General features: G+C 51.8%; 1 protein-coding gene across 8 annotated transcripts in view; it reads left to right on the top strand.

Annotated features, from left to right (window-relative positions):
- Mprip (myosin phosphatase Rho interacting protein) overlaps nt 1–27410 on the top strand; it is a 140299-nt gene that overhangs the window by 84475 nt on the left and 28414 nt on the right. For 4 of the 8 annotated variants that reach the window (XM_046456714.2, XM_046456715.2, XM_046456718.2 and 1 more), the window contains exons 6-14: nt 4693–4909; nt 5759–6269; nt 10449–10590; nt 11253–11366; nt 13333–13389; nt 14533–14601; nt 18849–18938; nt 22179–22288; nt 25376–25949. In XM_046456714.2, the coding sequence (XP_046312670.1) occupies nt 4693–4909; nt 5759–6269; nt 10449–10590; nt 11253–11366; nt 13333–13389; nt 14533–14601; nt 18849–18938; nt 22179–22288; nt 25376–25949 (1884 nt within the window). The remainder of the gene's footprint in view (nt 1–4692; nt 4910–5758; nt 6270–10448; nt 10591–11252; nt 11367–13332; nt 13390–14532; nt 14602–18848; nt 18939–22178; nt 22289–25375; nt 25950–27410) is intronic. The other 4 variants (XM_046456719.2, XM_046456722.2, XM_046456723.2 and 1 more) reach the window with 2 other exon arrangements.

The following is a 27410-nucleotide window of genomic DNA, read 5'->3' as shown; positions in this document are numbered from 1 at the left end:
CCTGGGGTATCCCCACCCAGTGGGAGACTTTCAGGGTCCCCCACCCTGATTCCCATGTGGTAAGAGAGGATGGCTGGGCTAGTCTCTCCAGGCCCCTCTCCTCTCCCTCCCTCCCTCCCTCCCTGGCCAGGGCAGAAAGGGCTCTGCACCTCCGTCTCTGATATACTTTCTACATTCCTGGGGCTGGGGACCGTGAGGTGACCTTTCTGAGCTTTTACTAACTAATTTGCAAAACAGTTCTGTTAGTATCTGATTGCTAGGATGATTGTGGGTACTGAAGGAAACAAAACCCACTGTGGGCACTCAGCAAATACTAATCCTTTCCCCTCTGTGTCAAACAGTTGGCCTCACCAAGTGCTTTTGCTTTTGATGGATCAAGCCTCCAGCTACCACCCTCTCACCTCCACCCCAAGAGTGAGCAGGATGAGATGGGGTCCCTTGGACATTACAAGGCCAGAGGCAGTGGAAATGAAGAGAGCCAGCCTGGGGTGGAGCCTTGCTGCCCTAAGGTTATGAAGTCCTCCCAGGCTGCCTCACTGAGCTGCAGTCAGGGATGGGCAGGAAAGGAGTGATGCACATGGGCTTGCGGTCCCCTCCCTCACACCCCTTTGACTGCCCTTCAGCCAGTTTGTGCTGAGGTGTCGCATAGGCTCTCCTGACAGCAGGACACAGCCTGAACCCACCCTCCATTGACAGATGTCCAGTCACCATCCTGTAATTCCCCAAAGAGTCCCAGGTGGCACACAGACATCTCCTGAAAGGAAAAATGCCCCATTAGTCAGAAAAAAAATGCAGTCAGAATGCTTCCTGGAGACCGAGAATGGAGCTTCCTTCTGGAGAATAGTAGTCGACACACAGATCCCCCATGCTGCCTGGTGTGAGAAAATATCATAGGCAGAATAGCAAAATTCAGAGTTACACCGGGTTTCCATGGTGATGCCTGAGAAGCTAGGCAGAGCTTCTGCCTCCAAATAAGGTAACTCCAGGGAATTGGTTGCACTCCCTCCCCAAAATGGTGCTGCCCTTAGCCAGGTTCTACCTTTTGGCCAGTAAGGGGGTACATGATCCCAGGGCAGGGAAATCACCCACTTCTGCCCTGAGGGTGTGCCTCTCAGACCTGGGGGTGCAGGGCTCTCAGCCTCTTCTGCTCAGCTCTCTCCTAAGCTGGCCTAGCAGGGTCGCTCTCATTTCTGTCCTAGATCATCCCTTTGAGTCCACTAGTTTCAAAAGCTGTGAAGTTTCATCACACATCTTCCCCAACTGATGTTGTGGTGACATGGGGCCTCTACAGAGGAGAGACAGGCACTATACTGGGTCAAGGTCTGGTCACCTCCCTCTGCAGCATGATGCTGAAGGTGTTCAAGTGGCCAGGGTAAAGTTGTGGGGTGAGCCTAAAGCTTTTGGGTTCCTGGAGAGTCAAGAGCCCTGTATCTGACACTTTCTCCATGGGCTTTTGTAGACCCAGGAGACTTTCCCATTAAACCATCCAGGGCTTGAAGCCTTGGCTCTCTGCTGCATCCAGTTGAATTTAGCCTCTGCCCTGGAGGTGCTCAGTTGGGAGGTAATGGCCCCAAGATGGGGCCATGGATTAGGCTGCAGGGGAAGCAGCCAGCAGAGCCCAGGGCAGGGAGAGGAGACAGGCCCAGCCCTGACCAGAGCCCCACAACTTGTGGCCTGTGAGGCATAGCCTCCAAGGAGTACTGAGAAGGAGTGGGAACAGGAGGAAGCCCTAATCCACTGTTAGGTATGACCAGGGCCAGAGTCCCTAGCCAGCTGTGCAGGCCCTGAAGATCTCTGTTAGCCAGTGGAGCTCTGAGAAGTTAACTCGTCCCTTTTCCCAGTCCCCCAGGTTTGGGTCCCTTTTCAGAGACCTATAAAACAGAAGCCATGCCCTGGCCTGTGTATATATTATCTGCTTCTCCTTCCGTAGGAGTCTCGTTTTCTCTTGAGGTGTCTGCTGTCCCCTACTTTAGGGCAGAGCCCTCCCTCCTTCACCATTTTCATGCCAGGGAAGTAGAGAGGCCTTCTCTGACACCCCTTCAGAGCGAGGGGTCCCATTTTCTCTCTCCTCCTGCTCTGAAAACCCTGTGAATGTTGCTAATGAGCAGCAGACTTCACTGCAGCATTGACAGCATGAGCAGCACAGCTGTCCTGGGCATCCAGGAGATGTGCCTCTTCCTCTGATTTAGGCTGGGTCTGCGTAGCATGAGCCCCAGCAGCCCTCCCCCACATTATGGGGGATCAAGGGATCCCCAAGACCTAGGCCTAGCTGTGTGGCCACACTTGGTCCAGCCAGATATCTCATCTACCTGCTCAGAGGAAGAAAGGCATCTTTGCACAGGATGGACTTCCTCATTGCCCATCCCCACCTGTGCCCTACAAGCCCGAGTAACTTTGTTACTGCTGTCCCAATGAGGACAGTATCAGTGAAGGGGTAGAAGAGATCAGGTAACTGGAGGAGGGACCATCAGTCATGTCCTAGCGTTGTACCTCAGGAAGGGCATGCATGTGCCTGCGTACTTCCTCTCCCAGTGTGGGACTATAGGACCATGGCCAGGGCTGTGCCCCTCACAGGCACAGAATTCTGCTCCTTCCTCTGTGGCCCTCTCTGGTGGCCTCTGCCAGCCCTTGGTCCAGCTTCCCTTCCACTATGGAGACTGATTTATCAAGGATAGTTTTTATGTTGCCTCCCACCGCTGCTGTGCAGGAATCCAGCTACCCTTGAGCCCACCAGAGCTGTGTCTCAGCCTCTGGCCACCTGGAATTGGGGTGGCAGACAATGGCAGAAGGACCTGGAGTGGCCTGGAGCTTGGGGGAATTGTTGCTGCTATGGGGAGTGAAGGTGGCACAGCTGTGATTTATGATGGATGGTCAGGCCAGAGCAGTGTGCTGACTGGAGGAGCAAGTGGCCCTGAGGCTGGGTCTCTGGGTCATTGGAGCCCTCGTGTAACTGGCAGGAGAAACCTGTACCATTTACTTTGGAGAATCTTGACTTCTTCTGAGAAAAGTCTCCAGCCTGAGAGTTAGTGAGCCATTGACTCTGAGCCAAATGGGTGGTCAGGTGTTTGCCTTTGGGCCTACAGGAAAAGCCGTCCTGACTGATCTTGTCCTGTGAGGCCTGTAGTCCTTACAAAGCTGACAGCAGATTTGAACTGGGGCCCCCATCCAAGGGAATGCTCTGCCCCTCCCACCCTTTGTCCTGCTCTGAGGGCATGTAACGGTGGAAATGCTTGGATCCCACACTGCCTCTTCCTGACCACACAAGAGGCCTGCCCTCCAAGGGGGTGAATTGGTGAGACTGAATGGTATGGTGCCTAGCCTGGCTGGAAACAGATAACCCGAAGGCCCTACTGTGTCTGCATGTGCACATAGAAGCGCATACAAATGATCTGGTCATCTTTAGCCCTCACCAAGGGCCCCGGGCCTGAGGTAAGCTGAGAGGTGCTTCAAAAACTGAGGCAGGGCTGCCAGGATGGGACTGGGAGGTGAGCATTTTTGTGTCACCCCCGTCTTTGGCAAGAGAGCTGAAACTTGCCTTCCTTTTGAAAGGGATCGAAGCCGTCCTATTGGCGGCAAGCACCCTTGGCAGGGAAATTGGACAAGGGATGAACTGATGCTGCAGGAAAGCAGGAGATCCCAGCCCCGCCCTTGTCAGGGTTCTGTAGAAGGGGGTCACTTACCTGGGTGCCCAGAACTGGGTTTCTTGTGTCTGCCAAAGCCTGCCCCACAAACACTTCTCCCCTTGGGCAGCACCACTTCTAGGACCTGGGGGAAATGGGACTTGATGCCATTCTCAGTGGGGCTACCAACTTGGTAAAATACTGCAGACAAGGTGGCTTAAATAACAGACACTTACTTCCTTACAATCTGGAGATTAAAAGTCTGGTTAGGGTTACTTCCTGGTCCTCATCTGGGAAGGGGCAAGTCATGGGGCCTCTCTGTAAGGGTACAAGTCCCATTTGTGAGGGCTCCACTCATGACCTAATCACCTCCCAAAGGCCTCACCTCCTAGTGCCATCGCCTTTGATGTTAGGATTGCCATATATAAATGGGGTGGGGGACACAAACATCTTAGGCTGTAGCATTTGACTTCCATTGATGATTCTCTCCTTCACATAGTGTCTGAGTGTTCCATTTTAGCTTCTTAGGACCAAAAGTAGAGGTAGGTAAGGCTTGAGTGCATGGAAACCTGCTCTCTGCATCTACCCTAGGGCCCAGCAGATGGTCATGGACCCAACTTAGAGATGTGATTGCTTCCTTTGCCACATCCATCTCCCCTTGTTTGTGTCTAAAGTACCCAGGAGCCTAGGAATGGCAAACTCTGAGCCAGCCCCTATGGTTTCACCCATGATTCTAGGGCTGCTGTTCTGAGTTCTCTTTGGTTGTGTGGGTGGGAAGAACTTGCACATGTTTGGGACATAGCTTTGGAATTAAGCTGGGGCCTTTCCTCCACACCTTGGCCAAGTGAGCCTCAGGCTACTTGGAATAGGCAACTGTGGCGCCACAGATGTGAAAAGGTCATGGTGCTCTCTGGAAGGAGTGTCTCCACTGTTCCAACATTCCCTTCTGGAGCTTCTTGGCCCCTGGTGCTGTGTAGCTGACCCTGTGTCCCCTGTAGCTGGGCACTCAGGACCTATGAGCTGGCTTGTGCTGTGTGCACCTATGCCCCAACTTACACCACTGTTTCTGCAGGAGCCTGGACCTGCCAAGGTGGCTGTCACCAGCAGCAGCAGCAGCAGCATTCCCAGTGCAGAAAAAGTCCCCACCACCAAGTCCACACTCTGGCAGGAAGAAATGAGGGCCAAGGACCAGCCCGATGGGAGCAGCCTGAGCCCAACTCAGAGTCCTAGCCAGAGCCAGCCTCCTGCTGCCAGCTCCTTGCGGGAACCGGGGCTGGAAGGCAAAGAAGGTGAGCAGTGACCAGCTGGCCTGCATGCTCACCTGTCCTGGTGCCCTGTCTCGCAGTGCTAGAATGGGCCTGCATCCCAGCAGATAGGAGCTGACACTGGGAATTGGTCATGGCCCCCAGACCTCACTCTCCCTTTGTGCATAGGTTCTGGGCAGCCAATGGCCTGGGCTTCTTGGGCTCTGCTCTTGGGTTTGCCATTCTAATTTAAGTTCCATGTGTAAGGGAGGAGGGTAGCTCCTGCTCTCTCAGTCCCGGGGTGGGTATCAGGAGAATCAAAAGTGTTCTGTGGCAATGCCCATGTGTATGAGACCTCTGTCCCTGCACCGTGTGCTTGTGTTCATGCCGCTACCCACCGTGAGCGGCGTTGATGAGGGCTGCCCAGCCCCTATTGCCTCTACCGTGTCCGGGCCCCTGGCTATAGTTAGGGTGCTGGAGAGGAAGTAGTTGGCATCATTCTTTGGTAGCACGTGCCCATCCACCTCTAAGAGCCTTCTGCTCCATTCACATCTGTGCAGCCCTCTGCCCCTTCCAGCCCCCAGATCTAAGAGACCAAAAGGCTGACAGACTGTTGGTTTCCTCCTCAGAGTTCAGTAAGAAACATCTGGTAGGGCGTCTTCCCTCCTGGGCTGGAGTCCTGCTCTCCCTGCCAGCCAGTCTGGGCAAGAGGAGCCAGTGGAGGGGAAGATGGCAGTGAGTCTTTCATTCCCACCTTGGGGTTCTTTCCCTCCCAGCTCTGCCCTTGAGTGATGGACACTGGAGTTGAAAGATGGAGAGATGGCTCCTATTGGGTCCTGTGTGGGCTCTTGAAGCAGCAGTCTGAGTGTGCTACCCTCTCCCCCTCTCTTACAGAGGAGAGCAACATGAGTAGTGACCGCATGGACTGTGGCCGCAAAGTGCGGGTGGAGAGTGGCTACTTCTCCCTGGAGAAGACCAAGCAGGACCTGAAGGCCGAGGAGCAGCAGCTGCCCCCGCCACTCTCACCCCCCAGCCCCAGCACCCCCAACAGGTACAGTTGCCCTGAACCGCCCTCCCAGGGACTTGGTCGTCCCCTTCACCCCCCAGGTCCTCGGGCCCCCAGCCGCATGATCTGCAGCCTCTCCCTCAACTCCCTGGACGAGGCCAGACAGCAGCCTGCTCACGTGGACGCCAGCAGCACTGGGGGACGGGAGACAGAGACGCTGGGGAGCGCCTTTGCCTTCAGAGCCAGCAGGCAGTATGCTGCCCTGGCCGACGTCCCCAAGGCCATCAGGATCAGCCACCGAGAAGCCTTCCAGGTGGAGAGGAGGCGACTGGAACGTAGAACTCGGGCCCGGAGTCCTGGCAGGGAAGAGGTGGCCCGTCTGTTTGGCAACGAGCGGAGGTAAGGCGGGGACGAGGGGGTTCCCGTGTGTGTGGACACTCACTCACACTCTCACACTCCTCGAGCTGCCCTGGGGAAGCAGTGTTCTTTTAAAAGCAGGAGCACCTTTCCCTCTGGGCCCTGGCTTCCGGCCCCAGAGCCAGGCTCCTTGCAGCCAGCAGGATTTCTGAGTGCCTTGGCTGCTGTGGACCAGTATCTCCTGGATCCCTGGTGGATTCTCAACTGCCTGAATCTCACTGGGCTGGATCTTATTCTTCTTGGCCCACTCTGTTCTATGAGGTGACCCTAGCTGTAGGTGGGGACAGACCCTCTTCACTCTGGCAGGCCCATGTGGGCAGAGCACAATGAGAAGGTGCCAGGGCAAACAGCTGTGCCCAGGAAGGTGAGGGCAACACAGTGCCTCTCCCTTGGGGACATGCTCCCTGTAAGCTACAGGGAAGCCATGGTGGCCTGCAAACCCACTCAGTGCCTGATGGTATCACTGTTGCCCTTTGCCCTTTGGCCTTGGCTGAACTGGGGAGGCCGACCAGAGTCCCAGCTTCCTGGGGAGAGATGGGCTGTGGGCAGCTGGGCTGACACTGTAGATGCAGAACTTGGTGCTGAAAAGAGGATGGCTTTTGCCCACTTTCCCCCTGTTCCACTGCCTGAGTTTCCTGAGAACCAGAAGATCCCACTGGAGGCCTGGACAGAGTCCCCACATGTCCTTCAGAGGGTCTTCCACCTGCCTCTATAAATTGAGGCTTTGCAGGAATAACAGGACGCCTCACCTATGGGGATAGACTCTGGAGGTCGTTGGCCCTTACCTCAAAACAAATTTTTTAAAAATATTTATTTTTTAGTTGTAGTTAGACACAATATCTTTGTTTTTTATTTATTTATTTTTATATGGTGTTAAGGATCAAACCTAGGGCCTTGCACGCGCTAGGCGAGTGTCCACTGCTAAGCCACAACCCCAGCCCACCCCAAAACAATTTAGGAGTAGATTTGTACATTTGTCAGGGAAGAAAAACTATAGTTTTCAAAGAAGTTTACTCTCTAGAAAATAGATTTAATTCTAGAAATGTCCACGGTGTCCCTCCTGCCCTGGGCACAGCCTAAGCTGATTTGGAGTTGCTGTTAGGGACACACAATGTTGGCATGGGATCCTTGAGGCTCCCTTGAGGGACAGCTCAGAAGAGGTATGTTTATCTCTCATCCCTTTTCTTAACCCATGGTGAAGCCACGGTCCACCCACTCATCTAAATGTCCCAGATAAAAGGGCCTGTGGTCAATCTCCAGGATACGGGGCTGTCTGACTCTGCCCAGAGTTATTGGACTTGAAAACAGGGGAAAGTAGGTGCACCGTCTAGGGAGAGCAGTAAAGCCAAGGGAGCCAGGTGCCTCCCAGGTCCCTTCTAGGCACCCTGTGTACTTGGCTGCTCTCATATTTCATTGACAGCTTGACAAGATGCCTGCTGTTACCATCCCCAGCCTACAGATGCAGAAACTGAAAACCAGGGTTCAGTGATAGGGTGACATCCTGTAGCAAATAGCTGAGGGGCCCATAGTGGGAAGTCCCTGCTCCCATGGTGTAACCCATTGTTAGAGCCCAAGGTGTCTTTTAAGCAGTTAAGTAAACATATAAACAAAGGGTCTTGCTGGTGATTGAGGAGGCTGGCAGCGTGGGCAGGAAGGCTTTATGCTGGCTGGCAGGCAAACTGTGTGTCATGGTGGCTCTGGAGCAGGATCAGCCAGGGCCTGAGTTAGTGCCAGACCACAGAATTAACATTCTGCACACCTGCTTGGCTTGGCTGCTTCTCAGAGAGACTCATTTTGAACTCATTCTCATCCACTGGCCTTGGATAGATGTGGTTTGGGGGGCTTTGCTCTTGCATGCTCTTTGCCACCATGGAGAAGGGTTTCAGCTGGTGTTAGCACTCTGGGACTTCCTGCCTTTACATACTAACCCTGTAACTGTCCCTTTCTCACTGACCCTAATGACCTCTGACTGGCGGCTGTTGCTCTCTGAGGCCCACTCACTGGATCCCAAGTAGGCCACCCTCTGCTGAACTGGATCCTGTCCTCTGGTAGGTTGCAGCAATGTCCAGAGTGGCAGGAAATCACAGTGGCAGCCAGGACAGGCCTGCCCTGTAGCCGTGAGGCAATTTCTTAATAAGCCTCAGCTAAACCAATGAGCAAGCACTCTGTGTGAGCAAGATGGGCTTTGGGCTTGGACATGTTTGTTTTCAGACTTCCAGAGCCTGTGCAGATGTTTCTGGAACAGTGATTGCCTCTGGCTGCTGAGTGTGGGGAAGCCACGGTCCTTATGGGGCTGCTGGTGACAGATAACAAAGTCCTGCTGCGCAGTCTGACTCCCAGGCCCTTGCCATGTAGGGGTCATGCCCCGGGAACCCTGGCACTCTGAGGGCAGGCGCCTGTTCTCTGTGCTACCTGTGTGAGGTGTTGCTGACGCCTGCAGTGCTTCATGGGTGCCATGTTAGTAACTTCCCACCAACACAGTGAACCAGGGCAGAGGGTGCTGAGCCTGGCCTTGCAGTGCTTTCCCTCAGATGGAGTGGCTGTAGCAAGTGCCTTTCCTGTTTTCCACTCTGACTTCTATCCCTGGAGCCCTGGAGCCCCACAGCATGTGACTTGCATGTGCTTCAGGCTCAACACAGCCCTACTGCTTTCTTGGGGAGCTTCCACGTCAGGTCCAAGTGGCAGCACCCAGGCCTGTCGGGGCCAGATCACCCCATTGCAGTTCAGCCATGCTGGGTGCCTTGCCCTCACTACCCAAGTCTTCCCTTGTGCCCGTGGCCCCAGCAGCCTCCTTAGCTTCCCTCCCTCACACTTGCCTCCTTGCCTGCTCCCGGTCAGTGTCTGCCCCCTTTGCTGGTGTGGCCAGCTGGCCTGACATGAGCCCCCTTCCTGAAGAGGCACTGTGCAGAAGCAAGACCAGGGAAGTGGCACCCACGTGCCCTCTGAGCTTAGCCTGGGTGCTCTGCCTCCCTTGAGTAGGGACCTCCAAGACAGATTCACACTGAGCCTGTCTGGGAAGAGGAGGACCTACGCAGCCTCTCCTGTCGGCAGAGTCAGGTGTGGTCCAAGTGTAGTCCAGATGTAGTCCAAGTTCAAGAAGAAGCACCTTCTCCTCAGCTCTCATTGCTTGCCTGGGACATAGCTGGGGGCCTGAGGTGTCACCGGGAGAGCAGACCTTACAGAGGTCCAGGGAGGAGGGGCTGTTCTCCTGACAGGTCCAGTCCAACCCTAGGCCCAGGGGTCAGCCCTAGAATGCAGGACTGAGCACAGCCCACCACTTGCCAGCCTCTCTGCCTGACCCTGCCTGGACTCCTGACTGAGGGACGATTGGGGTTCCTCCTCTGCAGTGATCATCTTGGGTTTTGCTTCTTTGATTCTGTGGGTGATTTTGGTTTGCCATTATTTGATTTTGAAGACAGTTCTTTTCTGTTTATTCATTCTCCAGCCTTGTTTTCTTTCAGGTCTTGTCCTCTCCGCCCTCTGCTGTGTCGCTGTGGCGTTCGCGCCTCCTCCACCCGCTTCGCTCCCATCTCAGCTCCGTCTCCGGCACAGACCACCTGACGAGGCCGCCGGCCCTCTCACATGAAATCAACCTGCTTTGTTTTGTTTTAGTTTGGTTTTTGATTCCTTTTAATTGTTGGCAGAAACAGTGTTAATTCATGAGCCTCTTTCTTGCTGAATTTTGGGCACCCTGGGGTGGGATCTGCGTCATGATTGTGGAGGGATGCCTTGAGCGTGGAGCCCCTCTGAGGTGGTGGTTGCCTTTTGATTGTGTTCGTGGCTCAGGAGAAGCTGTTGGGTGCCAAGCTGTGTGAAGGCCACATGGGTCAACACAAGAGAGCCTGTAGGGCCTCCAGGGTCGCGCAGGTGCAGGACTGGCAGGGGAGTTCCCAGCCCTGATCTGCTCTTGCCCATGTAGAGGGGGCACCGAAAGAGCTTGGGTTGACCAAGCTTGTGCCTGGAAACTGGTTGGGTTGGTGCTGTGTGAAGCTCGTGCCACCTGCCTGATAGGGGAGGCTTAGGGAAAGTGGGCACAGGCCTTGTGGAGTGAGCTGAGTGTGGGAGGTCAGCTCCAGGAGCTCCTCCTTGACCCAAGGCCAACGCCGCCTCGGGAATGTGGGAAATTCTCTTGCTTCAGCAGCCTCCTACCCTCTCTTACAGGAGATCCCAGGTAATTGAAAAATTTGAGGCCTTAGACATTGAGAAGGCAGAGCACATGGAGACCAATGCCTCGGCAGTGCCCTCCCCATCAAGCGACACTCGCCAGGGCCGCAGCGAGAAGAGGGCATTCCCCAGGAAGCGGGTGAGCTCCTAGGGAAGGGGTGCCAAGGCCCCCATGGGGCTGGGGGCCAGCTCAGGGTTTGGGCACACATGATCCCACACATTCCACGTTCCCCTAGTGCTGGAGATGTGCTTCTGCTGGCCTCTACTCCCTGATCTCCCCTCTATTAGTGAGCCTCTTGAGCGCCAGCCTGTCTTCTGCATCTGCGTTCCAGAACTTCATCCTCCCCGAGATGGTGCTCAAACAAGTTTTATATCACAGGCAGCAACTAGAATGTTCTCTTCCTCCCTGAGGCAGCCCAGCAACAAGGCTGAACATGGTGCCTTTCTTTCTTTCTTCTCTGTCTTGAGTAGCAGCCACTCCCCTCTTTGCTCCATCACAAGGTGGATCATCCTCTGCGGTCCTCCTGTTCCCAGGCACACCTGCCTGCCCACCTCTTCTATAGCTTGCTGTGTCTGAGCTCTTCTTCCTCCCTGGCGACTCTTGTTTGTGAGGTGCCCACTGCCCAGCTGCTGTCCACTGCCACAGAACCTGGTCTTCCTTCTGTGCTCTGAGAAGCTGGAGGATGGGGTGGGGCTAGAACAGTGTCCCTCTCAAGGAAGGATGGATGACCCAGCTCACTGCCCCTGTGCCCACCCAAGCTGCCCTGGGCTGCACTGACTGGCGGCTACTCTCTGCCATAGGACTTCACCAGTGAAATCCCCACAGCGCCTCTATCGGACACCTCAGCTTCCCCCCTGTCTCCACACCGAAGAGCCAAGTCACTGGACAGGAGGTCCACGGAGTCCTCCATGACGGTGAGCCCGGACTGTATGCCAAGTTCTCTGGAGACCTGCCGCTGCCGCTGCTGCTCCTGCTTCTGGCCACTCTGGGCTGCTATCTGTTTGTGTCCTTGAGTTCATGCCAGCTGTCCCTCTGTGCACAGCCCTCATGTCTGTGAGTGCCCCTACCTGCCAACTCACGGCCCACTGGAAGCAAGTCCTGTTTCTTCCCCATCCTGGGCCCAGCAGAATCAGGGACTGTGTGGCATCCTGAGCTCCACGTGGCGGTCTCTGCAGAGGAGGCCACCTTGGCCTTGGCAGGGAATCTTGGTTTAGGAAGTCAGGACTGCATCAGAGACCTTCTGCTCTTCTGCTTCTGGGTGTTCACTTTTGTGGTCTGTGGAGGCAGGAGCCGTGACTTGTTGAGACTTGTCCTGTTCTTGAGTTTGTGCCATGGGGGAAAGCAGGCCTTGCCCGGGTCCTTCCGTGGAGCTTAGATCTACAGCAGTGGTGGCTCAACAGGAGTGGTCAAAGCTCGGGTCATGGGCTACCTCGGCAGCTGGCCCAACCCTTCTGCACCCTCTCCAGGCTCCTGGGCAGGCTCACAGCCTCCAGAGGCCCAGACAGAAGAGATCAGCAGGGATCTACCAGCACCATCCCTCCAGGGCAGGCGCAGCTGCAGTGACACCACCAAAGCAAAGTTTGGGAGTCTTTATAAGCTGGGCGTGGTGGCGCATGCCTGTCACCTCAGTTACTAGGGAGGCTGACTCAGGAGGATCACAAGTTCAAAGACCACCTCAGCAACATGACAAGACCCTGTCTCCAAAAAAAAAAAAAATTAATAATAAGAGTCTTTATTACTTACAGATCCACAACAGGCAGACAATCAGAGGGGAAGAGAGAAACCTTTCATCCCAGGTCTTGTGCAGAACAACCATGTGTATCCAAGAGGGTCTTCCCCTGCATAAGGGTCATCTGGGATCAGTGTCCTAATTTCTCATTGTTATGATTTATTGGATACCTCAGACAACCCTAAAGGAAGGGAGTCTGGCGTAAAGCAGGAATTAGAGGGCTCCACCAAGGAATGTGCTTCCTGGTCAGAGTGGTCCAGGCAGCAACCCACCACTGTTTCTGTGTGATGCAGCAGGTCTCCTGGAACACACCTGGTTGTTACCCTGCTACTTCTCATCTTTTGCAACTCCCTCCCTGCCCTGGGAATACTGAGACGTCAAAGCCAGTTCTGATCAAGACAGCAGGAAAAACAGAGAAGGGGTGGCTGGTGTCTGTGTGGGGACCTGCCTCACAGGAGCACAGAGTGATGGGTGAGGGCCTTGGCCAGGCAAGATGCGGGTGTTCTGATGTGGCACTGTTAGGCTGCCTCTCAGATGCACCCATGCCTGAACAGCATAGGTGAAAAGGGCTGCTGGGCCTTCTTGTCTGCTGTCCTGCATCTTATGGGCAATGGAGACTGAACTTCCTCCTGATGGAGGAGTGACTTGAGGGCCTGGGAAGGGCTGCTACTGCCTCTTTCCTCAACACCAGATGTGGTCTATGCCCCCAGGCTTCTGTGACTTTGCTTTTCCTGCGGCTTTGGCAAGAGCCCCTGAATTCTCCTTTCAACTGTCCTTACAGACCTTCTCCTTCATGAAATCCAACACTCTACTGGGTCTGTTCTCTGCTCCAGACAGGCCTTGTAACAGGACCCACGCAGGCTAGGGTAGGCATCTTGGGGCAGCTGGGCAGCCCATGCTGCTGCTTTCCAGGGCAAATGAGGCCATGCCCACTCTCTACCTGGTATCTCCTTCCTCATGGACTCACGTGCCCTTGGGCAGCATCCAGGAGGGGCAGGGAAAGGCACACAGGCTCATCTGGCAGGTGGAGAAACCCCTTTTCCTGGTGCCACTTCGTCTGGACAAAATTATCAGCCCCATCAGCCACGCTTGTCCACAACTGCACACCATGAGGCTTTCCTCTGAGCTGTTTCTTTCTCTTCCTTTCCCAGCCTGACCTGCTGAATTTCAAGAAAGGCTGGCTGACCAAGCAGTACGAGGACAGCCAGGTGAGTTTGTGGAGCTCCTATGACCCTGAGGACTGAAGCAGGTGTGAATTCTTGCTGACCTTGTCCCTGGTGGGATCTGTGAGCCCTAGCTCCATCTCCCTACCATGGGCACGCTCAACTCATGGACCAGGACTAGCCAGGACCCCCACCTACTCATAGTGCAGGTGCACAGATCCTGTTGTCATGGTGGCAGGGACCCTGGGGAGGCTCCACTTGGCTCTGCTGGCTGCCTGCAGTATCTCTTGGCCTTAGGCCTAGGGACATTCTATAGCATTCACCCCCACCACCTGGTATCATCTTCCTAAAGGTTTTCTAGGGGCCCAGGGACAGAGAAGGCCTCTGGCAGTGGGGCTAACATGTGTTATTGTACAAAGCAGCCAAAGGTGGTCACCTAAGATTGCAAGACCCTGTGTGCAAGAAATCAGCTCTGTTGCAATGGCACCATTAGGCCCTGGTGGGAGCAAATGTAGTCCATTCTTGCTGCCAAATCCAAGCAGGTAGAGCTGTTTGCAGCTGGGCCTGACAAGGGTCTGAGGCTAGAAGTCCTGGCCGCCTGAGAAGGCGTGAAGAGGATTCTGCAGGGTCTAAACCCAGGAGACCCTAACCCTGGCCCATCCCGGCTTCCCCTCTGCCAAGACATCCTCTCTCCCTTCCATATCGGATCCCTTTGGCCTTGCCTGAAGACTCAAGGTCCCCTCCTTGCTGCTCACAGTGAAGACTTGGTACCACTTCTGCTGGTGCAGGTGGGACATGCCCATCTGGGGAGCCAGTCAGATGGCCATGGCTCTTGGTGCCATTTCACAGCCACCTTTCCATTGTGATGGTCTGCAGACTCTGGAGGGGGGATGGAGGCCTACAAAGCACTTGGTCACCAGCTGCACCACTGTGGATCACAGAGAACCCCCAGCTAAGGCCACCCCACTGTCTGCTGCCTTTTCACAGAGGAGCCACAGCTTAGCAAGCCTCCCTGAGGTTGAGCACATGGCTACCTGCATCTGAGCAGTCTGTGTGCTACGTGCCATGTCGGGGGTTGAGGCTGCCCTTTGCTTACCCTGCGTTCTGGAAGGTACTCCTGGACGCTGGCTGTAGGGCACCCTGGAGTGGTAGTTGAATTTTGTTGTTTGTTTCTTTCTTTCCTGTTAGTGGAAGAAACACTGGTTTGTCCTGGCAGATCAGAGCCTGAGGTACTACAGGGATTCCGTAGCTGAGGAGGTGAGTGACTGGCTCCACTCTTCTGGGAGAAACCTGAGGGGCGCAGGTGGCATCTTGGAGCCTCAGGCTCTCGCTGCTGTTGCTTTCTCCTGGGCTGATGTCCCAGTCTGTCTGGGGAAAAGTGTTCCTGCTGCCATCCTGGGTGTCCTGGTCTTTGTCTGGTGGGAGCAGCCAGACCAGCTTTAACAGCTCATGACTCTTCCTGCCTGTGACAGCAGGCTTTCCTGAGACCCTGTTCAGGTACCTCCGCACAGTAGGCTTTTGTCACTCCCGTGTTTCTCTTCTTTGAAGAACACTGAAATTTGAATACTCAGGATGAGCAATCTGATTGTTTCTACAAAGAGATTTGTGGTGAATTGAGTCGTTGGAGGAGTTGAACTAAATCTTGTCCTGTCTTTTGGATAAGACATATTTTTGGCATATGATGGGAGAATTCAGTTGGGACCTTAACAATCCTAACACCATGACTGAAGACCAACTGGGACAGACTCTTTTCTTCACCTGTCCCCAAAAAACACCCCCTTTTGAATAATCGAGAAAGTCTGTGTGCTTAATTTTCGCTGCTAATTCTACTCAGAATCCTTCAGTTGCACCCATACATCTAGAAAAAGATCTCAGTCTCAAGTTAGCCATTCTCAGACCTTTGTAGTAAAAAGTGGGAAAGAACCTGAATATCCATCATTAAACAATGTTCTTCATATTTAAATATTCTGAATTGGTCTGCGTGGACTTGAAGGGGGAAGATGTTGCCAGTAGGATGTAGGTGCAAAGTGTTGTGGGCAGCAGGCTCTGCTGTGTCCAAGATCAGGGATGGAATACAGCGTTCTGTGATTTCAAGAGTGGTCTGCAGACCCCTGGAGACCCTGAGTTCCTTTCAGGAGAGCTGTGATGGTCAAATGTTTATAATAATAACTTTTTTTGTTGTGTTGATGTCTGCATTGAGGTACAGAAGCAGTGGTAGGCGAGACCCCAGCACCTTGGCACAGGCTGCAGCGGTCACTGTGTTCACACTGCCAACAGTCATGGTGTTTTTTTTTTTATTTATTTTATTTATTTTTTAATTGGTTGTTCAAAACATTACAAAGCTCTTGACATATCATATTTCATACATTAGATTCAAGTGGGTTATGAACTCCCAATTTTACCCCAAATACAGATTGCAGAATCACGTCGGTTACACATCCACATTTTTACATAATGCCCTATTAGTAACTGTTGTATTCTGCTACCTTTCCTATCCTCTACTATCCCCCCTCCCCTCCCCTCCCATCTTCTCTCTCTACCCCATCTACTGTAATTCATTTCTCTCCTTGTTTATTTTCCCATTCCCCTCACAACCTCTTATATGTAATTTTGTATAACAATGAGGGCCTCCCTCCATTACCATGCAGTTTCCCTTTTCTCTCCCTTTCCCTCCCACCTCATGTCTCTGTTTAATGTTAATCTTTTCCTCCTGCTCTTCCTCCCTGCTCTGTTCTTAGTTGCTCTCATTATATCAAAGAAGACATTTGGTATTTGTTTTTTAGGGATTGGCTAGCTTCACTAAGCATAATCTGCTCTAGTGCCATCCATTTCCCTGCAAATTCCATGATTTTGTCATTTTTTAGTGCTGCGTAATACTCCATGGTGTATAAATACCACATTTTTTTTATCCATTCATCTATTGAAGGGCATCTGGGTTGGTTCCACAGTCTAGCAATTGTGAATTGTGTTGCTATGAACATCGATGTGGCAGTATCCCTGTAGTACGCTCTTTTAAGGTCTTCAGGGAATAGTCCGAGAAGGGCAATAGCTGGGTCAAATGGTGGTTCCATTCCCAACTTTCCCAGGAATCTCCATACTGCTTTCCAAATTGGCCGCACCAGTTTGCAGTCCCACCAGCAATGTACAAGTGTACCCTTTTCCCCACATCCTCGCCAGCACTTGTTGTTGTTTGACTTCATAATGGCTGCCAATCTTACTGGAGTGAGATGGTATCTTAGGGTGGTTTTGATTTGCATTTCTCCGACTGCTAGAGATGGTGAGCATTTTTCCATGTACTTGTTGATTGATTGTATGTCCTCCTCTGAGAAGTGTCTGTTCAGGTCCTTGGCCCATTTGTTGATTGGGTTATTTCTTATCTTATTGTCTAATTTTTTGAGTTCTTTGTATACTCTGGATATTAGGGCTCTATCTGAAGTGTGAGGAGTAAAAATTTGTTCCCAGGATGTAGGCTCCCTATTTACCTCTCTTATTGTTTCTCTTGCTGAGAAAAAACTTTTCAGTTTAAGTAAGTCCCATTTGTTGATTCTTGTTATTAACTCTTGTGCTATGGGCGTCCTATTAAGGAATTTGGAGCCCAACCCCCACAATATGTAGATCGGAGCCAACTTTTTCTTCTATCAGACGCAGAGTCTCTGATTTGATATCTAGCTCCTTGATCCACTTTGAGTTAACTTTTGTGCATGGCGAGAGGAGGGGATTCAGTTTCATTTTGTTTAAAAACAAACCGATTCTTGGGGCTGGGGTTGTAGCTCAGTGGCAGAGCGCTTGCCTAGCATGTCTGAGTCACTGGGTTCAATTCTCAGCACCGCATATAAATAAATAAATAAATAAATAAAGGTCTATCAACAACTAATAAAAAATATTTTTTTAAAAAAAGCTGAGTCTTAATTGGGCAGTAAAGGTTAATAATTTTATTAAGCCTCAACCTTTGAATGCCTGTCTTTTTTGTATTCTGTGATTTAAGTGGGAATTCAGCATCAACCACTCAGCCACAGGCTGTCTTATGGAACACACTTGGGCTGTTGAGTTGTGAGCTGAACTAGTCATGTCTTTGTGCAACACCATTATTGTTTGAAGAAAGAGCTGACAAACTGGTCATTCGATTTGTGAGTTAGGTAGACTTTTTTAAAATCAAGAACCTATTCCTACCAGGTGTGACAGTGCACACCTGTAATCCCCAGCTACTCAGGAAGCTGAGGCAGAAGCATCCCAAGTTACAGGCAAGCCTGTATATCTTAATGATATCCTGTCTCAAAAAACAAAAGGGGCTGGGGATGTAGTTCAATGGTAGAGAACCCCTGGGTTTAATCCCCAATACCAATACTAATAATAGTACTAGTAAATAATAATAAAAGAACCTGTTCTTTCAAGGAAAACAACTGACAGTTCATTGCCAGTAGTACAATTTGAGCTTTTAAGAAAAAATTAATATAAAAAGAACAAATAAATTTTTTTAAAAAAAGGAATATTAGGCTGGGCATAATGGCATAGTTTTGTAGGTCTACTGGGGAGGCTGAGGCAGGAGGAATACTTAAACCCGGAAGTCAGAGGCCAGACTGGGCAATGTAGGCTCCATCTCAAAAAAGTAAAGAAAAAATGATAAAAGAAAAAGGTAAAAGTAGAACTTCCAAAAATTCCCATTATATCATGAACTTGACAGCTTCCCTTTTACTTGTGGACTTCTCAGATGAAATTGGTGATGATTTAACAAATGTGACATTTTGATCCCACATAATGAACTATGTGGACGTTTGGAAGCTATGTACAACCTAATGTTTTCCAAGTGACACCTGTTACAGCATCATGCCTGGCAAAAGATATATCCAAAGGGCAGGATAAACTGTGCACTTAATATAACAACCCAGAAAACTCACTGATGGGATTGCAGATTTCACAGTTTACTTTTGAGAAACTACTGCTTGTCAAAGAGTCCATAGTTAGCTGGAAAGACTGTTAAAATCCATCCTTTTCCAACTCTGAGACCACTTTGTCTTAATAAACTTCAACCAAAACGATACACTGAACAGACTGAATGCAGAAAGAACCCACCCATCCTCCTGAAGCCAGACACAGAAGAGATTGCAGAAATTCAAAACAGTGCCACTTTTATCATTGACTTCTAATCATATTTTTAATTTTAAAATGAAATGAGTTTGGTTTTACTTTTAAATAAATAGTTTAAAATGTTCAGCTTTGATTTTTAATGTAAATATCATAAGTAGATAATCTGCACATACACAGAAACTCTTTGTTTTTAAAAGAGTCCTAACCAACACATTTAGGCCCTGCTGGCATGGAATGTCTTTAGCCAGATACCCAAGAACATGGTAGTATGGATGCTCCTGGGGAGGGACCTGGGTCCTACAGTGGTTGGGATATGTAGTCAAGGTCTATTCCCATTAAAGACTTAGTACAAGGGAAGGTGCTCATCTAGACATTGGCTCCTCCAAAATCTCTTAAGACCCCCTCATTTCTCTCTGCAGGCAGCTGACTTGGATGGGGAAATTGACTTGTCCACATGTTATGACGTCACAGAATATCCAGTCCAGAGGAACTATGGCTTCCAGATACACGTGAGCCCAGGGGAAAGGGGGTACATGGGCTTGACCAGCAGGGATGTATCTTGGAGAACCTGACGTCTCAGCAGGGCCCCCGATGGCAGGGCTAAGTCTTTTCCATTAGTGTTGACTCCTGTCCCTGTGGCCCTTGGCCTCCAACCCTAGAGCGTAATGTGAACACAAAGGTGGACATCTTTTCTCTCAAGGCTGTTTAAAGTCTTTTGTTACTGAAGCGTGGTGTTTTGTTCGTGTTTTGTGGTACTGAGGATTAAACAGGAGCATTCTACCTCTGATCTGCATCCCTACCCCTTTTAGTTCTATTTATTTTTTATTTTGACACTGGGTCTCGATGATAAGTTGCTGAGGCTGTCCTCCTGGAACTCACAATCCTCCTGCCTCTGCCTCTCAGGTAGCTGGGGTTTCAGGAATGTGCCACCATGCCCTGCTGTTTTTTTTTGTTTTTTTTTTTTTTAATTTTGATGCTGGAGTTTGGGGCCTTTAGAAGGATTAGGATATGGAGACTACCTAAAGTGTTTGTTAATTATTTAAAAGATAAAGGTTTTTATTCACTTATTCATTCATTCATATATTCATTTGCAAGTCTATTTTTTTCCAAAATCTTGTGAACAGTGCTTCGCTTTTCTCTCAAAACAGTAACTTGTTGGACAAATGAAATAGTTACCATTGGCTATTACTATAGAATTACCTTGGAGTCAGCCCTATCCAGGATTAAGAGCACAGGACTGCCATATCCACTCTCACCTCTCACACCAGTTGCAAGTTTGGGGGTTTCCAAAGTAACCTTGAACTTCAAGAATTCTCTAAAATGACTCAGAGCACTAAGGAAAGCACTACCTTTAAAATTACTTTTATTATAGCAGAAGGGTACAAATTAGAACCAGTCAATGGAAGGGACACATGGGGTAGAACCTGGGACCTGGAGGGTCCCAGAGTATCTGTGTCCTTTGGGGACACTGTACCCTCTTGGCCTTGTCACGAAACAATACACAGAGCATTTCCAGATCGCTAGCCTGGACCTCAGTGTCCAATTTTCATCAAATTTTCATAACGTTGTAACCAGTTGAGTTTTCATCTTTAGCCCCCAGCCCACCAAAGTCACTTTACACGGCCCAGTCTTAACCCTCTGAGTTCATGGTTGGATTTTGGTTTTTCTGACACAGCCAGCCCCTCCCCAGATAATCTTGACAGTATCAGCTGTCAGGTGGGGAGTCAGGAATTTGTCATAGGTAATGCTCCAATTACTCAGGCAGGATTTACAGGTTACCTCCCAGGGGCTTAGGACAGAGGCCAGGCCTGTCTTTGGATGAAGCCTCTTTGTTTTCTCTTGTAAGAGCCTTCAGATTGGTGGCAGTAGGAGAGTTGTCTCCCACAGGGCAGGCTCTGGGACTTGGTTTCTCATAGGATGCTGGACGCTGGTGGACGCACTGTAGCAGGTTTCACCTTCCTATCTGGGGGCCCGGAAACTCAGCTGCGCTTACTTCCTGTGTGTCGCTATGCTCAGAGTTGACCAGGTACTTTGGGACAGACTTAGACCCACCAAATTCAGAGGACATGGAAAGCTAGCTCCGGTGGCCGATGTGTTAAAGCCCACTGCCACCCCTGGGCAGCCGTCACGGCTTTCCTCCACATGCGGTCTGTGAGGTACCACGTCATGTGGAGGTGGCACTGAAGGCCTGCTTCCAGGGCTGGTGTTGTTTGGTTGCTCTCAGCAGCTCACAGGGCCCTGCTGCAGTGTTTTTCTGCCCCTCAATCCCTGTGGGAGGAGCAGAGCACTCCATGAGCTCCTCACCAAGATCCTTCTCAGTGCCAGACCTGGTGTGGGCTGTGGCTTTGGGGGCCCCTGCTAGCCCCAGCACCCCAGTCTTGGTCAGCAGGCATCGGGGCAGGGCGTCCTGCAGTTGAGCTCTCCCACTCTTTTCTAGTGATGGCAATGACACTAGACTTTGTAGGGCTAGGTGTGGATAGGTGTTGCCACTTTGCCTCTGTGGCGATAGACCCTCCTCATTGCTCTGACTGGGGGCTTACTTTTGAGTTTTCATCTTGGCACTTGGTCTCCATCTTTAGCCCCCAACCCACCATGCCTGCCATGAGCCCCAGGGGCTGCCAGCCTGGATCAGGACAGGCTGTTTTCACCCTGCTCTACTGGGAGAAGGTTCTGCTCTAAGTCGGTAGAAAGCACCCGTGTGACATAACCGGTGACTGTACGCTAGGGAATTGTCTGGCAGCACTTGCAGGGCAGCAAAAAGGGGTACGGGTCAGGTAGGTTCTGTGGTGGTGAGCAAAGGAGGAGGGAGGGGAGCTGAGCAGCAGGAAGGGACATGAGAGGAGGAGGGCAGTGGGGTCCCCTGAGGCCCACAGAGACGCTGCCCAAAGAGCTGCCTCGGGATGTAGGTGCTCTGGAACCTGGTTGGTGGTGCGCTTGGGGCTGTGATGGGCTCTCTCGAGAACACGTATCAGGCAAGTGCCGTCCTGAGGCTGGGAAAGAGAGGTCAACTAGAGATGAGGCCCATCACAGTGGGGCTCTGTGACTATAGACTCCAAAAGTGCCCTACTGAGGGGTAGAGAGGGAGACCCCCAGAGGTGTGAGCGCACATCACGGGCTGCAGCCTAGAGAAGAGTGGGGTGTGGCCTGGGGCTTGGTCCCTGGTGAGGAAGAGACCAAGTTGATCTGTGCTTGGCAGCAAACTGGGCCAGCATGTGATCTTTGGTGTGACTCCTGTGCTAAAGCCATCTTGGTGATTGCATCTTCCTGCCAGCCGCTTTGTTTGTGGTGGGGTCTGAGCAGCCTGGGTAGCCAGTAGGATGGTGCTGTAGCATTCCCTTCGCTAGGTGCAGGAAGACGACTCAGGGGGAGCCACTGGCCGCATGTCATGCACCTGTCCTTTCTGAAGGTGCTTGAGTAGAGCTGCATGGGGATGCAGGGATCATGTCCCTAAGGCCATGCACTCTGGGCTCTGCCTGGGAGTCCCTGATGGAGTGCTTGTCATCCTCCATCAGCTCACAGGTAGCTGGTGTAGAGCAAGAGTTCAGTACATGTGTGCTAGCCCTGTAGGGGCAAAGGCTCTATCTGCCACTTCTCTGAGAGTCTGCCCCATGCAGCTCTTGACTGCTAGCCTCTGCCTTCCTCCCTGTAGAACCTGGTCTCTGCCTAGTACAAGGATCTCCCCTGGAGGTGGGAGGTGGCAGTCATCTCCAGGGACCAGTCACTGGGTGACACCTATGTCTTTTGTATAGACAAAAGAGGGCGAGTTCACACTGTCTGCCATGACTTCTGGAATCCGGAGGAACTGGATACAGACCATCATGAAGCACGTTCACCCAACCACTGCCCCAGATGTGACCAGGTGAGATAGTCGGGGATGCCTAAGGGAGCCCCTCATGCATCTTACGGGGACCCTCTGGCTCCTGGTAAGGGAGCTACAGTTTTGGATCTGTCATTCCCCTGGACCTGAGCCTGGCTACATCCCAGCACAGCTTCCTTCCCTCCCTCTTCTGTCCCACAGTTGGCTGGCCCTGCTTGGTCTCCTTGTGGCTCTCTGGTTTTTCTGTCCCAGGCTGGCTTATCCTCTTTTACTGGCCAGGTCATCCATGCAGGTCACCTTTGTGCCCATTGGTAGAACTGTGCTTGACAGAGAGTCTTCTTAGTCTCTCTCTCAGCCCAGGCCTGGGCTGAGGCTGTGCCGTGGGCCCTGTCTAACTACTGTCCTCTGGCTGGCGAGGGCAGTCCCAACGCTGCAAGGCACAGGCCACCTAGCTTTGCTCTTCCTTGGTTTCTTTTCGCCTCACTCCTACATCTGTTTGATTTCTGTGCAACCAGGAAAAGCTTCTCTCTGAGACTCTCACTGCTGAAGCCCAAGCTGGAAAAGTGTGTTCTCTCCTGTGTTAGCATTCTGTGGTTCGTATCCCTTGGGACCCACTGCATGCCTTCCTCCTCCTGCCCTGGAAGTTAGAAACCTGCCACCAGTTTGCATTTTCAGAGAAAGTGGAAACAGCTCCACTGTGCAGGGTCTGGCTCTGTGTTGGCCAAACACTGCTGTGCCCACCTGAGGCCACAGAGCCACCATGTGTTCTGAGCATCTCCTGTGCCTTCCTGTGCTGGGGAGGCTCAGGGTGTTTCTGGCTCCAGAGGTCAAGCTGTGGCAGGCAGCACAGTGACGGCAGTGGCTGTTGTGGTCTGCAGCAGCCTCTCCCACATCTGTGCTTGGTCAGAACCTTCACCTCCCTCCAGAGGCTGACTCCATCCCCTCTGAACAAGAAGGAAACTTGACCACCCCTTTACTTCAGGCCCCTTTTCTGTCATACATTCATTCCTTCATTCATTTGCCAGCAGTATCTAGTTGTTCCTATATCATAAGGTCAGGAGGTTGTGGCCAAGCTCAGCAGCCCTCCTGCTGTCTCTTGGGAGCTTGGCAGAGGGCTGCTGCTTGCTGGTTTTCATCGAAGAGCCCTCCAAGTCAGGAGCAGAGCCCACAGTGCAAGGTGCCCGGCGCTCTTCCCAGCTCCCATAAAAGGCCTCACAACCGAACGAGAAAGGCACCTGTGTTGCCTGCCCAGGCTGCACAACAGATGGTGCGGCTGTGTGCTCAGGCGGGCAGTGGATGCGAGAGGGCAGGCGGCCTGCTGTCCTCTTCTGCCAGGCCTGGGCTGCATGCTCAGGTTGAAGGTCCTGGCTAGAAAAAGTCAGTGTTGGGATATTTGGGGGCAGGTGCCAAGAGGACACTTGTGCACACCATGTGCTTGCATGCGGCCTGAAAGGGGTGGTCTCCTACATGGACGTTCCTATTCCCCTCCATGCAGTGACTGTGGCCTCTGGGGAACAAGATGGAGGCCAGTGTTGTGCTTTCATACCAAAGTGGGCCTGACTTTGTCTTCCTGACTAGAGTGGACCTCACAGTCTAGTGTATCTTAAAGTTGGTAGAGCGGCCCCCCTCCCGTTTGTTTTTGCTTGTGTTCTTCTATGTCAGCTCTCGTGAGCTGAGGAAAACTTGAATTGTTTTACCACTACAAGGCCAAACTCCAAGAAGGTATTAGATGCAAAGGTGACAGTGTCAGAGCTGCTGGCCTCATTCTGTTTCTTACTGCTGTCTTGCAGTCTGTGGTGGGTAAGTCACAGGGCACTGGCCTTGGAGCTGGAGAAGCCTTGAGGAGAGGCAGCTTCTGGAAGCATGTCTGTCACACCCACCTGCACTCACATGTCATCTCCCCCCAGTGTTGAGCCTAAGCCAGCTCGCTCTCGACTCCATGATGCAAAAGACCCACTCTGGGTCATTTTTCTTTGCATGTGTGTGTGGTCTTAGGTTGGACCCTTGCCAAGTCATGCTGCTCTGAAGCACTTTGATCCTTACTGTTTGTCAGGACAGGTGGTCCCAGGGTCATGGGAAGTGCTTCCTTTTCCCTGGGGTCCCTTTCACATCCTCTTTTCTGTTTGGTTTTAGTATAAACACGGGTGCTCCTGGGTGCTCCCCCTGGGCCTTCACTGTCCCCAGGTTTCTTCCAGTTCTTTTCTGAGGCTTGGACAAGACCAGGGAGCGCTCTGCTCAGCCTCAGTTTGGCTGGCAGTCTCTGGGACTCTTTCCTTGTAGCCCAGAAGCTTCTGCCCTTGGAGATGTCCCCAACCTTCCCCTGCTCAAGTAGAGGCCTCCCCAGAAATCTTCCCTTTGGAGCAAATCCGGTAAAGGCAAGAGTTCTTCAGGCCAACCAGTTTCATCCCAGCCTCTGCTGGGCAGGCCAAGGTGCCAGGGAGCATGACCTGTGCAGCCTACAACCCTGGTCACCTCTGCTTGTGTTACCTTTCCCTGCTCCCCACTCCCCACCCAGCCCTTGAGTCACTGTGTGGTGTGAGCTTGTTACGGCCTGGGCTACCTGTTCGCTTGCCCCACAGGTAGTCTTGGTCTTTGACACACTTGTCATGCCAGTGGCAGAGTAGGCTTTTAAAACAGAGCTGATCATGTCACCTGCTTTTTGAAACCTCTGAACCCTTCTTGGGAAGTGGTTGGTTCTTGTATATTCCATCACCAGAACAGGGTTGCCCCAGAGTCAGCGTCACTGTTTGGTCAGTGGCTGGGCTCCTCTTACCGCTGTGGCTCACTGGAGTTCCCTGGGCTACTCTTGTTCATCGTTTTGGTAATGGAGGCACCATGACACTCGTCTCATAGCATCCTCTCAGTTAAGGGGTGCATGCTGGAAACCTTGGAAACATCTGAGGCTCTTTCTCTTACTCCCCATCAGAACCAGGTTTAGGTTCTCCAAGGGAGGGAAGCTGAGTACAGGTGGGTCATTCCTTTCTGCTGTACTTAGGAAGTTGCACTTGGGATAGAAGACAGATGTGAAGCAGGTGTGGGCTGGGCCATAGCTCACCTTTGCCAGCTCTGTAGTGGGGCTGGGGTGTCTCAGGCCCCCCTGACAGATGCTGTTACCCCCTTGCCCCATAGCTCATTGCCTGAGGAGAAGAACAAGAGCAGCACATCTTTTGAGACCTGCTCAAGGCCAAGTGAGAAGCTTGAGACGGAACCAGGGGAGCCAGATCCTGAGCAGAAGAGGAGCCGTGCACGTGAACGAAGGCGGGAGGGCCGCTCCAAGACCTTTGACTGGGCTGAGTTCCGCCCCATCCAGCAGGCCCTGGCTCAGGAAAGGGCCAGCACTGTGGGGCCTGCTGATGCCCATGAACCGGGGCACCTTGAGGTCGAGCCAGGGGAGCTGGAGCGGGAACGTGCACGGCGGCGGGAAGAACGCCGCAAGCGATTTGGGATGCTGGACACTGCAGATGGACCAGGTGCTGAGGACATGACCCTGCGAATGGAGGTTGACAGGAGCCCAGGGTTGCCAGTGGCCACTGACCTCAAGACACAGAATGTCCATGTGGAGATTGAGCAGCGGTGGCATCAGGTGGAGACCACTCCTCTCCGGGAGGAAAAGCAGGTGCCCATTGCCCCCCTGCACCTGTCCTCCGAGGATGGAAGTGACCGACTCTCCACTCATGAGCTGACATCCCTGCTGGAGAAGGAGGTAATGGTGGGCCAGCTCCCCCAGTGCAGCAGCCTGTCCTGAGCAGTCTGTGCTCAGCTGTGGCCTGTGGGTTCAGCCATGTAGTCTCCCCCTCAGGATCCACAGACCCCTAGAGGACATGGGTGCATAGACAGGTCTTTAGAGTGGAGGTGGGGGGCTGAGCACAGCAGGTTGCCTGTTTGGGATGGGGAAGGTGTGGCAGGCCTTTCCTGAAAGATGGAAGAATTCATGGTGCGTGTGGACCTAAGTAGCCAGAGGCAAGGCTGATTGACTTGCAGGGTCCAACTGGTGGTCCTATTTTCCCCATTATAGGGCATAAGCTGGAGGTTTTAAGTGGCAGGGCATGTGATTTCGATCTGCCCAGGCATTGTTAAGAGGTGTGGGTTGAAGCTGGAAGTTGAGACGGCCTGGGTGCTTTGTCAGTGACCTGAAGGGCTAGCAAGCAGACCCAGGAGATATAAGTTAGGACCAGATACTTAGGATGTAGAGGTGGGGTGTGGTGAGGTAAAGCTGGGCAGGCAGATCTAGGACCCCAACATAGAGCTGCATGAGCCAACTCTGTATTCCCATCATCTGATGCTCTCTCAGAAATGTACATCAGGATAAATCTGCAAAACCTCTCTCCACAAGGGATTTATATGCCTTGCTAGCAAGTTCCTTGGCCAAGGAAATGGCAGGGTAAGCATCCCTAATCCAAAAATCCAAAAAACTTAAAAGTCCATAACTTTTTAAGGTCCAACATGTCACCACAAGCAGAAAATTCTATACGATGAAGCTTTGTTTCATGCACAAAATAATTAAAAATACCGTATAGGGAGTTGGGTATGTCACTCATTGGTAGAACACTTGCCTGTCATCTTTGAAGCGCTGGGTGCAGTTTGCAGCACTGCCGACACACATACACACACACACACACACACACACAGACACACAAATGCAGTATAAAATTACCTTCAGGCTGCATATACTAAGGTGTAGATGAAACCTAAGTGGATTTTGTGTTTAGACTGAGCTCATTACGTATAAGCAAATATTCCAAAATCATGAAAACCTGAAATCTAAAACACTTCTAATCTGAAGCATTTTGGATAAAGGAAGTCTTTGTTCTACCTGCCCCTTAGGGATGCCCTTCAGCAGCAGGCTTCTCCTACCATCCACCGCTTCAGCATGCCTCACATGTCTCTTCTGGTTTTGTGTTTTATTTATGAGTTAATAGTTATCACTAACATCAACACTTTGACTTTTCCATTTTCTACACTGGCTAATAAAATAATACAGACAAGATGAGATAAAATAATTCAAACTCACATGACTCTAAGCTACCAAAAAAAACCTGCTAGCCTTTAGGCCACACACTGAATCACCTGTCTATGGCTTCACAATCTGGGCTTGGTCTTTAATGCTTCACAACTGAGAATTTCCTGCTTCTTGCAGCCCAGCCAGGCAGCACACTGACTCCCT

Source organism: Marmota monax, unplaced genomic scaffold, assembly GCF_021218885.2.
Source record: "Marmota monax isolate L192 unplaced genomic scaffold, Marmota_monax_Labrador192_F-V1.1 WCK01_AAM20220418_F8-fsc00291, whole genome shotgun sequence".
Classification (NCBI taxonomy): Eukaryota; Metazoa; Chordata; class Mammalia; order Rodentia; family Sciuridae; genus Marmota; species Marmota monax.
This window is presented reverse-complemented; position numbering and strand designations above follow the sequence as displayed.